Source organism: Triturus cristatus, chromosome 6, assembly GCF_964204655.1.
Source record: "Triturus cristatus chromosome 6, aTriCri1.1, whole genome shotgun sequence".
Classification (NCBI taxonomy): domain Eukaryota; kingdom Metazoa; phylum Chordata; class Amphibia; order Caudata; family Salamandridae; genus Triturus; species Triturus cristatus.
In genome coordinates this window covers 90,016,457-90,030,152 of record NC_140589.1, presented here as the reverse complement: position 1 = coordinate 90,030,152, position 13,696 = coordinate 90,016,457, and the positions used below count along the sequence as shown (strand labels likewise).

The window sequence follows — 13,696 nt, the reverse complement described above, 5'->3', positions numbered from 1 at the left end:
CATGATGCCAAGAATGTGTACAGTTCTGAGCACACAAAGCACTGGAGACTGCAGCTTCACACAAGAACGCAATACTAAGTTCTGCAACTTGATGCCAGTGGTGTCTAGTTCTCGGCTACTGATGCATCAAGAACTACACTACACTATAATGAGAGAGCGGTACCCAGCTCTGAGCGCGAAGGGCACCAAAGACCGCAGGATAATGGAAAGATGTGTCCCACTCACAGCCTGGCACCAGAGTCTGCAGCTTCATGCTAAGGGTGTCCAGCTCCTAGAGTATCAGATACTGCAGCTTCATGCAAAAAAAAGTGTCCCAGTGAGCATCTTGGGTACCAGAGACTTCCAGCATGGTCAGAAAGGTGACCTGCTCATGGCATGTACAGTATGAGGCATTCAGGAATGCTTCTTAGTGGCCAAGAGATATCCTCCCTCTCTGCACACAGAGCACGAGGGGATGCAGCTTCATGGCAGAGATATCCCCCTCTCTGCACACATGGCAGAGAATGTGCCCCGCTCACAGCACAGGCGGTATCAGGGACTGCAGCATTATGAGAAACAGCAGTCCCTCTCAACATACACTGCACTAGGGATTGAACAGTCATGACAGTTGTGCAGAACTAAGTGCAGCTTTAGGCCATATAGGTTATCTACTCTAAGTGCACCAGAGGCTGCAGCATCATGGCAGAGTAAGTCCCACCTTTGGGACAGAGGGCACCAGTGACAAGAGATGTGTGCAGCACACAGTGCATAAAGAGTGCAGCTACATGCCTGTAGAGTTCCACCCTCAGCATACAGGCTGCAGTGGCAGAGGAGTCCCACTGATCCTTATGGATAGCTCAATCCTGATTTACATTTGGCGGGGGAGGGGATATGTTGGGTATTTCAGAGGCATGAAAGTGGGCAGGGGCTGTAGGTATTATATCAAATCAGAACCATGACAAGCTGCACTTCATGGTGTTGGGAATATTGGACCTAGTGGCACAGAGGGTTCCATGCGTTTAAGTGAGAAAGAGGACAAGAACAGCCCAAAGTTTAATACCAATAATTTATTTTTCTGGACAAACGCAAGCTGCGTCCTAGCACCGCCGCTGAATTTAACATGCATACTTAACTATCAGATCACCAAGGAATCCTAAATTAAAAACCTGATCCCAATGAGCATCTTTTATGCCCTTGACTGTTTTATGAGTATAATTGTAAAGCGCGCTATCAACAGCAAGTTCCCCATGCCTTCTGTAATGGCATACAAAGCAAAACAATTATGACTTGGAAAGATACAAAGAAATTCAGTAGAAGTTGCTCACTGGATTGGCCTGTGTTCTAACTGAACTGCCCCGTTAGCAGAGCCATGAGATAGCCGGCTCCACAGGTGGCCGAACAGAGAAAAGTTGTGTCTACTGTAGAGTAGGTTAGTCTTTTAATTGAGCGGGGGTCGCTCCCGGCCCCGGAAAGGGAGGGAAAGGTAGAGCCGACCCAGGCTCCTATGGAGCGAGGCCATAGAGATGCCTAGATTCCTCCTTCTCTTCGTGTTACGGACGGGGGTGGGGGGGGGGGGATGGGGTGTCAATAGCTTTAGGGACCGCTCCCTCAAAGCCTTCGGTAGTCGGAGCACGACTTTAGATCGTGGTTGCTCCAGTCATCAGAGACATATCAGATGGGGGGTCTGTGACCGACATGGGGCGGTGACAGGCACTGCACAGCTAGAATATAGAAGTCTTCTTGGACATGTCCTACATACCAAAATAATTTTTAACAAAGTCTGTAAAAAAGTGACAGGGGTCGCTCTCAAAGACGGATCTGCGCTGGCTGGCTCAGAAAGAAAAGAACGGACGTCAGCGCGCCAGGGTGGCTCCTATTTTGACACGGACGTCATGACGACGACGAACACGACGCCTACAACATCACGCGGAGTCGACTGACTACCTATCAGCGCGGAGGGGTACTGCTACCAACAATCTTCTAAATCCAGCCGGACATCTGTGGCCAGAGGTCTCTATCAGATAGTAAGGGTAAGTCACATCTACCACTAGAAATAAGGTCACCAATGCCATATAAAGTCCAGACAAGATCTCACTAAATTATTCCCTTGCTCAACCCTTGGTAGCTGGCAATGAGCAGGCAGGCTTAACTTAGGATACGGTATGTAAAGCTTCTAAAAACACCAATACATTAAATAAGACACCACACAATGAAAATCCCACACCAATTTATAAAAATAGGAAATATTTGTATCTTTAAAATGACTCCAAACCAACAAAAACCCAATATGGGGAACCGGAGAGATGGATTTCTAAAGATTTAACACTTTCCAGGGCTTAAAAATATATAGAGCCAACTTGGAACATCTGATCGCACTTGACTGGGACAAAGTCAAAGTTTGGTGGCAACCGCAATAGAGCCCTGGCTGTAGACACTAATTTGGTGGCCGCAGTCAAAATGTCACCTACGAACTTAGAAACTTTTCTGAAGGATTTTCTCTTGATGTTGTGCGAACCCCTCCAGCAGGCCAATTTCGATGCAATGTCGTCTGATTGCTTCTCCGTGAGGCCCAGGCCAGATCCTGGCAATTTGTAGCTCCAGAGCTATCAGCGGGACAAACCTGATATCCAGGCCGGGTCGTGGTTCAAGGTAGTTGGCTTGACTCTCGACGTCGGGTAAGTCCACTGATGGAGCTTTTTCCAAAAGTTTCTCCAAATGTCTCCAACCTTATGGAGCTTCCAGAAGTTCCTCTTGAGGGTACACGGTGTCAAAAACACATACCAAAGGTTCTAGAAGTTTCCGAGATGGTCCTTGGAAGTTTGAGACTACAGTTCACTCAATGCACCTGGCCAAGTCCTTAAAAGTCCACTGGACGCACTCCAGGCTGGGCACTTCTTACTTCTTGAGGGAGAAGGTGTAGGGAAGCTCTGTTAACAGGTTGCTTTCAGGGAGTCCACTCCTTAATCCTTTTGAAGCAAGGCAAAGTCCTCAGAGCTGTAGTTCCAAGTGTGCAACAGGGGCAGTCCTTCAGGGAGCAATCCTTTGTGGTGCATACACCGGTTCCTGCAGGACAGTCCTTTTCCTTGTAGTTTCAGGCTGCAAATCTGAGTTGCTATGCAGCTCTCACAATTATTCAATGTTTTTGGGCGACAAGGAGTGGGGCACCCTGGTCAAGTGAGGTGCACGGTGCCACCCAAAATCATGACAGCATCTTCCAAAGCCTGGCATATTCTTGTCCCACAACGCACTGCACTATAAATTCAAGCTGGAGATTTTCTGTCCTTTGGAGTAAGAGCTGGCTAAACCAACCTACTGGTGTGGCTCATTTCCGTTAACACTCCCCATGGCATTCCTTACTGTCCTGTCCTCTTTGAAGCCCAGTTTGTCTTTACCCAGCCACCGACCTGGTCTGTTCTCTGCAGTAGCAGCTCTCCCCCATCAGATAACTATGCAGGCCACTGATCACCTCATCAAAGCAGCTTAGCTAAGTCTGTGAAGGCGTACCAATCAGGAGAGGCTGTTAGTAGGCTAGATTTTGAATCACTGTTATGATAAATTCAGCAGTGGCAAGTTGTTGGATTTAACATTGGCAATCTTTTAAGTCCTTGAATGACATTTTGAGCTCCTTCCTAGAAATATTTATACTTAAATAATAATCTACCATTGGGGAAAAAATGGAAGTTTTTCCTTCACCAGGGCATACACAACATTTGTATATTGTCCCTGCTTATAGTTACATGGCACCCCACCCCTGGGGCTCCACCGGGAGACCGTCGCACAAGGTCACATAGCGTCTGCACCCAAAACGACAAGGGTTGATGTGAATTCTGTAATCTATAAAGAGTTTCAGGACATTGAACCCTTCTATTTAAAAGGGGAAGCTCTAATTTTCTAGACGGCATTGTGCTGGCTCCAATAAAAACATGGCAGGTCTGCATCCTGTTGCCTGGGTAGGTTATGGGAAATCCTTTCAGTGGGTTCCCTGGGCCATCCTGAATGGATATTAATTTCACTGAAATGTAGTCAGTATGCAAGAAAAGCAGTCATTTGGAATGCACAATTCTTGCTTCGGGCAAGTGTTGGACTGGAAAATACTTTTTTGTTTTATCAACCGGAGGTAAACATTGAGTCAATATCTTTGGAACATTTAAATGAAGCTCTTGATGGTTTCATGAACAGGCCTTCTTCCATTGACTTCCGTTAGCGGGATAATTTTCTAACCACTGCAATAAAGAGAGTTTTATATGAAAGCACAGTTAAATGTAGAAATGATCCTTCACTCTAGGATTACTCCGCTTTCAGAGTATTCGATGATCTTGTGCATAATGCTTGCTCTGCTTCCGAGCCCACCTTCAGTGCAGCCATCCTTCTCTTAGCACACATCTCCTGTGCTTGAAACAGCTCACAGACACCTGCACCCTCATCCTCACTGATATGTCTCTGGTTGGCTACCCAGCCCTACACAGGAATATACCTTCAGGGCAATGTATAGTGGTTGCCAGACCGTAACGTACAATGGGGCACTCCTACCATTTCCAGACAGCAAAACACGTTCTGCGATGCTCCAGACACGTTTTGTTCTCATTAGAGCTCATCGGAAGGGTAGAGCTGCAGAAGCAAAAGCTTGTGTAATGATGTGGCTTGGCACGGATGGTACTAAACTAATCCAACACTTACAAGACTGTGATAATCCAGGAATTTTAAACAAAAAAAATATTGTGTTGCCGAGGGACTTTGCATTCCACAAAATGTATACTGTGCACAATCATGATCTACTGTGCATTCTGGTTTCACCTTCCACATAGCTTGGCTCAATCTTGTCAGCTTGGCTCAGTTAGCCAGCCTTTGGCCAGAGAAAAGGCATGCGGTGAATGCAAAGAGCTGAACAAATACCAATACACATGAGATATAAAGGGGCCCATGCAAAGTCTTTAAAATGTATTAAATTAAGATATTTCACTCACAAGGAAAGATGGGTAGGACTGCTGAAAACGACTGAGCAAATCGGTTAGGCTCTTGCAGCCAGCAACATGTAGCTACAAAAAAGTACAGTGGCCAGTTCAAACAGTTAATACTTAACAACCCAAAACTGAGTTAATACTTTATAACCCAGAACTGATCAAATCTACACTCGCTAGTGGTACTTTCAGACCAAGTTGGCTGTACATCGCTAGTTTGTTTTTGATTGCATTAACCAGTAAAACGTCACTGAATAAAGGCCACAATTTATTCTTTTCGGCTAGGGATGGGATGCCATGTGCAGCCTTGTGGCCACAATTGACAGAAGCTCTACAGGAAATAAGATGTTGTTAAACAGTGAATTTGACCTCTACACCCGCTTCTCGTGCCAATTACATGTTGGTTGAGCACTTTAGAATCGGAGTAGTTCAAATCAAGCAGTCTCAATCGTGCTTCTTGCTACCTAACACTAAGCCTCCTCCAGATGGTCACTTGGCCATGTAAATATGAAAGGACTGAGGAAATAAAGCAACCTCTTCGGTCACTAATACATCTTCTAATGTTATCTTCCTGCATGGATCTCAACCATCCTGCAGGCCTACCTATGTCCTTGGCCTCTAGCCAAACCTTATCTTCTGTCCGTGTACCTACAAGCAGACATACACATCCTCCAGAATCACTACAGCCCCTACTGCTTCAAAGGACAGTTTCAGAGCACCAAGTATACTGTCTTTCTTCACCGAGTACTTTCTCTACTCTGCCTTCCAGCGACAAAGATTTAGCCATTTCTCTTATAAGATCAGATCATTTTCAATGACATTAACTCTTCAACCTCTCTTGAGTCCTCGACCACCTTATCACCTCTTCCACTACTTCCTCGCCTTCACCATTCTTTGCTCCTCCAAGTCTTGGATATCGGCTTACCTCGCTCCCATACAATTGTTCGTTCAACTTTCTCTCATACTCGATCCCTTCTACTTTATATCACTAACAGCTCCCTTCGCTCCTGTTTGGTCACCCTTCTCTGAAGCAAGTAATTGTCGCTCACTAGTGAAGAAAGCCTTCCCTTCGTTACCCCAACCAGGCACTACCACTGCATCGCAAATCTAGTCACCTTCTAATACAAGCCTTCCTCGACAGAACTTAACAACAATAGATAAGAGGCACAGTTACTGTTCATCTTATCACTGCATACACCTGCACCAAAGGCCCTGGAGTTCTGATCATTTCAGAAGTCTCTGCAGCCAGTTACTCTCAGATTAATCTTACTTTGTGATTTAGCTCTGAGCTGTGTGGAAAAAAGTGATCCCATGTTTTAAAACAACTGCTTGAATTGTCACTTGTCAACTGAGCAAAAACATCCAATACTACTGACTACAGATGGTCCCTTGATGACAAAGGGTCTATCCACGCTGACATGGAAAGGGCAGCACCCCCACTCTCTGACTCCAAATACATTCCAGAACCTGTGCCCATCCATTGCATGTTCTTTCGGCATAAGGAAATGGTTCCCTTATGAGTACTGCCCCATCTGAGTGAATAAGACACTGTAATGAATGAAAAGGGCGGTTGGTGACCCAGGCCGACGGGTGGCGAACTGAACTCGGTGAGTAATCTAATGCTACTGACAGAGGAAATCACAGGTAGCCCATAGCAATAAATAACAGCACGATGGACAATTCATAGCAGCGAGTGGGGAGGACGGCCAGGAGATGCATGTGATAGAAAGCACTTTCTATTTGGTGATTGGTTTACATAGGCCCAGAATATTGTAGAAAGAAACTGCCATAAAGGGAGATTTAAATGAAGAAGCGTACACACGTTCAAGAACAGGATTGGTGGAAAACCCCTTTATTCTTTCCATAAACCTGCAAAGGGCATGGCTAGGATAAACCGCACTCACCTGTTCAAGTGGTACTTCTTATTGGAAACGCGACCCTCAGGTAGGGGAGGCCGGTGATCTGGCAGGAGCCCTGAGGAGACCAGAAATAACAAATGAGAGGATGAAGCTTAGTTACATTTAATAATGTGACGGTGGGTCAGAATCTGACAGGGGAACAAGTTTTACAAAAGCCCGATCAACCACGTACATGGTGTGTGCTCTGTGGGGGTGCTCTTCAGGCGGATGCAGTGGGTAATATATTCTGAGTCGCGTATTGAATGAGTCACTAACAGACTGTATACACTAATGACTGCTGCAATGTGTTTATCTATTGCCTTGTTATATTTTTAAGTTGATGGGTGTTTATATAACACGTTTTATATGATAGTTTATGTATGTACTTATGATCTGTATAAACTGTAATGATTCTTTACAGTATCAAATATACTGCTGTGGTAGGTACAAAAACTGGTCTCTCCGGGGTGTTCTCATTGTATTTACAGGTAACAGAATGTGCTTACTTGTCACACTGCTTCACAGTAAAGTGGCTGCAACAAGCACAGGGCTTCCTTTTTGCTGTTATCTAGGTCACCTCTTAAGTGCCTCTAGAAAGATTGTGGAAGCTACATTTCTTAGGAGCAGAATTTACAAGTGTTTCTTTTCAACAGGGTTACAGCCACAAATTGTATGCAAAGATTCTCCACCTGCTATATTCCTTAAAATCCTGCATTACAAATTCACATTCTATCAAACTTTTGTTATGGCTACTTACTTCAATACCTTTTTTGTTGTTTTGACGTGCACCACTCTTTCCCTTCTTCCTTCTGCCTGCCTCTTTTGTATACAATTTTCTCTAAATCGCATGCCTCTCCGTCTTGAGCTCTTTAGGAAACCATAACTATCTTATAGATTGCAGCAAGCAGCTGCTTCTCACAGAGCCCTCTCTAATTACCACACTGGTGTCAAGGTACCACAAAGGAACTGGAGTGCATGCAAGGAATGAGCATGCAAAATGAACCCCAAAAACGAATGGACTGACCCCTAACTTTGGGCTCCCAGGTAGCGTACTACTCGCCGTAAAGCACTTTGATGCTTCGTGGGGGTAGTAACCGCTATATAAATGAAATTAAAATGTTATGCAGCCCAACATTCACAGACTGTCCCTTACCCTCTGGTTACGCAGCACAACTTTCACCTGAAGCACCTTATACCTCGGAACATGGAGAATTGAAGAGGGCAGCCTGTACCAGACTACAAAGATTGTGGAGATGAGAAACCCTCAGGCACAATTACATGATTGTTTCACATCTGTAACACACTTGGGTCTGTTTTCCTTTGATGTAATAGCCAAAGTTATGTCCAATGTGCTCGTCAAAGGGACTGTTTCTATAAATAAAAAAAAATGAATATTTTGATTGGTTGTCGAAATCTGAATGAGTCTTTTTACAAGTTGTTGGGGTGAGATGGTTAAAACCATTGATCAGATGTTTTGTGAAGGGTCCTTCCACTGGCCGCAGGGCTGGGTGGAGTTGCTACAGTGATTTTCTAAAGGGACTTGGATCAGTGTACCCTAGTAGTTTTCAGAATTTGTTAGAATGGCGTTCTCCCATGATTTGTTGGTTTGGGATGTAATGATACCATTCTTTAGTTCTAGGGTGGAGGTTTTAGGGTGTTTGGAACAAAATGCAATTTTGCCAGTGGGGTGTTGTAGAGCGGGCTGTGCTTACTAGTCCACCATGGCTAGCTTTTTCCAGACATTGTCAGGTCAGGAGTGTGCTTTGCAATTCATTGGCAAGTTTAGCATGAGCATTTCTATGGTTGTCCTGTTTAGGGCCAGTGTTACTTGCATCGACAAAGGAGGATTTCTCTACTGATGTACTGCCTGGGTGCTGTTTTTAGGTCTCGGCTAGCGTGGCTGCGCACATGCGCAGCTCGCTCGGCGAGATTTAATGATTTTGAGGGGTTTGAGTAAAGGGCTTTAAGCCCCGCCCCTCTTTTCCATTGGCTGGCGTCACCGTTTATGCTAAACTGTGGCCAGCCATGGGAAAAGAGCTGTGGAGGTTGCCTCCCTTTGGCTTTTTCAGACGGCCCACTTGGACGGGCTCGCCTGCGTTCTGTGCGTCGCAATAGATTTCTTATCTTTATGGGGCCATGTGTTTAAACACATGGACCCATAAAGACAAGAGATCGGCTGCAGCGCGGTCCTCTTTCGGGACCGTGCTTATCATATAATGCTGCCTGAAATGGGAGGTGTAGGCTGCCTCTCTTACGGGTGTCCCCCACCTGGATTCTATGTACCTGGCGTCCTCGGGTCTGTCGCCGATAGTATCCAGAACTTTGTTCCAAACTCCATGTACCTGTTTATCGGCGACTGAGTCACGCTCGCAGCGAAGTGAGATTGCTGATAAAAGTCCGTCCAGATGTCTGTCAGTCATACGATTATCGGTGAGGGTAATGAGCACGGCACCAGGGCACTGTTCCTCTGTAATCGCGCAGCTAGTCACTTTTTTTTGAGTGAATGTGCGTACTTTTCCCTCTTTTGCCAACACAGACGTGCCTCGTTGCGCGGAATCTTCCAGCCTCGCAGTACGCTGCCAAAATCTCCAACTTGGCGTGAAATATATTCTGGTCCCCAGGGACTTGCAGGGGGTGTGTATACAGGAATGTTTGTTGTTGCCACGTCGCCAAATAATGTGAGCGCTTTTCACTGGTGGTAGGTACATGATCGGCGTGGCAGTGCCCTCGCCATTGCTGCATGCCCGATTGGCACAGAACAATTGCTGCCTGTGTAGGGAAAAGTGTATCCAAACAATAGGCGTTTGTTTGTCAACAAAGAGCGCTGATTTGCATCTTCCAGTAGCCACAGCAAAGCAGACCTGTTTAAAACAGTGCAACACCAAAAACATACCAATCCAGGCAGAATTGCGAGCCCCACTCCCCCACTGCTGTCGCTTTATCCTCAGACACCCTCCACCCAGGATGGGTTGTGCCAGCAGTTTACATTTTGGGATTTGTGTGTGTAACTCCCCCGCCCTTTTTGCACGGACCATCATCGCATCGCCCAATGCACCTTCCCGTATATTGATTTTACAACTCATACCAGTCACACTGTCCATTCAGCGCACCTCCCAACCTTTTGAGTTTCCGGGAAAATTGCACCTCAGGTTTTGGGGGGCGATCCAATTTCCAGGGTATCTGTACGCCACAGGAGCAAACAGTTACTCTGTAGAGTGAGTACCAACGCTTATGTATTTCAATTTAAAGCACTGAATGCAGATGGCTAATAGAAAATCGGACATTTTGCTTGTATGGAGGGTGGAATTTAGTCCAATGAGGGTGGGTTGAGAAGTCCAAGCAGACGGGGCTTTTGTGTTGACCCACCTTGGGCAAATCTGAGGACCGAGTACCTTCAAATGAATAAAGGCAGAACAAACATTCGGGTCAGTGGATGGACGGTAGTCGTTATTTATTTGCTTGTATTTTCCACAATATTGTTCTACGCAGGTCTTTAAGTGGGCCGGGTCCTGCCGGTGCAAGCAGGTGCTGAGACTGGTCTCTATCGGGCTCTCTTTTTGCATTCACCCTCAGGGTGAAAAAAGACCTCTTAACTCTGCAGCAGTGCCACCCCTATGTCTTTGATGTAATTTCAAAGAGACTCGTTATAGTTGTTTCACTGTTTCATCATTTCAAAACGGAACCATTTTCAATATTCTATACAACGAAGCCGTAGTTGTTGCTTATTTAACTTATACAACTAACAACCGTTGACAAAGCTCATACTTCTGGCTATTTGTAGGTCTACCGATACTTGTTGTATTATATAACTGGATGCAATGACTGAGGCATCAAAATACCAGTCGGGCAGCACACTATGCTAAGCAGTTTTTTTTAGTTTGTTTTAAGCCAAGCCCATAATTACATCGGCTACAGCCCTTTTAAGGGACATCCCGATTGTTTAATTCCACTCAAAGCCCTGGTTCTACGTCAACCCATTTTCTGGTCGGATTTCAGTCTTCCGTTTTTTTTCCCAGCGCCTTACTCTGGTTTTTAATCTGCCCTTGAGAGACTGCATAATAGAATTTAAGCGGTTTCATCCGATAGCGTAAGAAACAGTCCGCCTTCCACTGCACAGGAATGTCAAACTGCAAAGGCCTTTATTATTGGATAATCGTATGTCGTGTAGTTGGTGTAATGGCTGCGAGCATGTCTGTATGTATCATAGTATCTGTGCAATGAGCTGTCTGTGGGTGTGGTTTTGGCGGTCGGTCGGTCGGTGTCTCTCTCTCTCTCTCTCTCTCTCTCTACAAACCACCGAATCGCTTCAGCTCGAGCCACTTTGCGACGGCGGGCCGTGACGGGTTAGTGAAACCCCATAATCCAAACACTTCGTTGCAGTGTAATGAAAAACAACAACGCTTCACGGCTCCCAATAACTTCAAGGCAGAGTTTATTCAGCAACCAATATATATAGTGTGTATGTATATATAATTAATGCCTGGAGAGCGCAGAGTAAAGATATATATGCATTTATATATGTGTATGTATATATATATATACACACATCTGCATATCTATATGCATGCATACATATATATATATACATATGCATGTTATGTACGTGAAAGTTTCAAAAACACTAATAAAAGCAAAGCTAAAAAGCCACCTAATTACTAACACAATTGTTTTAACTTAAACGAGGGCGAGACCTATTGCATTTTCAATTCTTGTTACTTTCGCGGTCATGTGAAATTGTAAATCTTTATCAGATGGAAGCCTAGATAATCATTTTTTCCCTGGCTATGTGATGTAGGAAGGGTTTTATCTTCAGGTTTTCCTCTGGGCAGTCAATCCATATATTTCTGCATATTGTCAACTACGGTACACGTTATTCGTATCATGGCAGGTTCTGGCACTGTTATTTTCACCTGGCGGTTTGGTCTGACATGCTATTTGATGGCTGCTTTTATCATGTACATTATGAACAGGTTTAGCACTATCTTATTTTAGACCAAACAACTTTTCCCCATTTTGTCAGGTTTTCCATCAGTTGTTACACATGCAATATTATTCTTTTTTAGTGGTCAGATGCCACACCTTGTCTACATAGCACATCAAATCTGGGAGCAAGAGGTGGATGGCTCTCCTTAACTTAACTCTGAAACTCAGAACCAGCCAACTTTTATGCACTGAGGAGCATATAAACTTCAGAAGAGAGTTGAAAACATTACTACTTACAAGAGAACTACATAACCCTGCAGCCCTGGGATAGAATCCAGAATAATAATCGCAGCTTTAAGTGTGAAATTCTCTGAGGATGAATTCTGCAGGCCTTCCTCATCACTGCCAAGCTCAAACGACCCAATACAATCTCCAGTTCCATCCGAGTGTTGCATCTGAGTTCAGTGAAGTCACCCTCTCGTGGATTGCCGCTGCTGCTAGGTGCACTCTCTTGTTGTAGTCTGATCGATTCTGTGACAGGGTCCATTACTATGTTAATGGAGGCCGATTGTTCATTTTCCACTTTGTGTGGTGGTTGGCAATTTTTCTGTAGTCGCTTCACCAGTACTTCCATGCGTCTCTGCCCAGTCCCATCCTACCCCAGGCTCCATAAAGAAGGATTGCAGACCTTAAGCTTGTGGAAAAAGAGAAGTGAGTACTTCAGCCTCCTCTCTCATAATGTGCACATTATCCCTATAAAAGGGCTCTAAGATGTTTGACTACTGCTGTGACATCAGCAAATATCACCACTCTGCTATTACCTACGGTTAATTCACATGCATTCCTGGTCTACTGTAGGACGGGGAAGGGCGTTAGGAGCTCCCAAACGAGAAAAACGGAGTCCGACCTTGTAGGGTCACCATAATGGTCAGCCAGTGCGCCATATATTTAGACATGTTCTTCTTGCAAACCATGCGGATTTTACTGCATCGAGTGCAGCCTTCAGCATCTTGCGCTCTCCCATTCAGGAAACAGAACCACTCCCATTTAGGGTGGTCAGTGAGTTCACACATAAGCTCCTCTAGGTCAGTTGCAGTGGACTCCAGAGACTGTAACATATGTTCGCTCTGTGCCACCAGCTCTGCTTTTCGCTGATCATCTCCGAGTTGCCCCAAGTCAACTGCCACTCTATCGATTTTCAATTCAAGAGCCTCTCTGGTCACTGTAGTAGCCTTTAATATCTCATCTAACCTGTTTGGAGCTGTGTTCACTGGAGCGCTACCATGCCCTTGGGTTCCATCATGTGGGAGTATGTGCACCTGTTAGGTAAGAAGAGGTGTTTCCTCCAGTATCTCTCGGGTCATTCAGGCCTTCTCCATATTTAACTTATGTAAGAGACCCATTTCTGCAGTGTTTTGCATTGCTGTGCCTTCTTCCAGTTCAGAGGCACCAGCCTGCCAGGCAACCTCCACGGCAGCCATGTATTCTCAGCTGACCCATTGGCAGGGGATGAATTTAATCCAATTACAGGCTGCAGACCTCCCCCGCTTTTATTACCACCAAGGGGTGCCCCCAGCTGCAATCCTTCTCCTCAGTGACTCATTGCCACTCTGCCGTTATCTGATTCAAGTCTGAGACCACATGCTCGGTCTGTCATCTCATCACTGATGATCTGGCCCAGAGGGAATGGATACCAGCTCACCCAAATTGGCTTTCAATTGCATTCATTGGTGAACTTAGTTCGAAGAATGGGGAGGCACCAGTACGTCTGCTCTCCCAACCGGTCCTCCAATAACATGCCTACCGTCCACTCACTAGCAGCTTACTAGGTTGGATCTAAACCACTTGCATGGGTCTATCCTTCTTTGGGCTCTGGAAAGACTCAGCACTGTGTCCCTTGAGCCTCATACCTAGTCTTATTCGTGGCCAATCCTCACA

The 13,696-nt window shown here is 45.3% G+C and overlaps 1 protein-coding gene across 1 annotated transcript in view; it reads right to left on the bottom strand.

Moving 5' to 3' along the window:
* MRPS18A (mitochondrial ribosomal protein S18A) overlaps positions 1-13,696 on the bottom strand; it is a 153,657-nt gene that overhangs the window by 40,533 nt on the left and 99,428 nt on the right. The window contains exon 5 of the mRNA XM_085610266.1: positions 6,842-6,911. Coding sequence (XP_085466392.1) covers positions 6,842-6,911 — 70 coding nt within the window. The remainder of the gene's footprint in view (positions 1-6,841; positions 6,912-13,696) is intronic.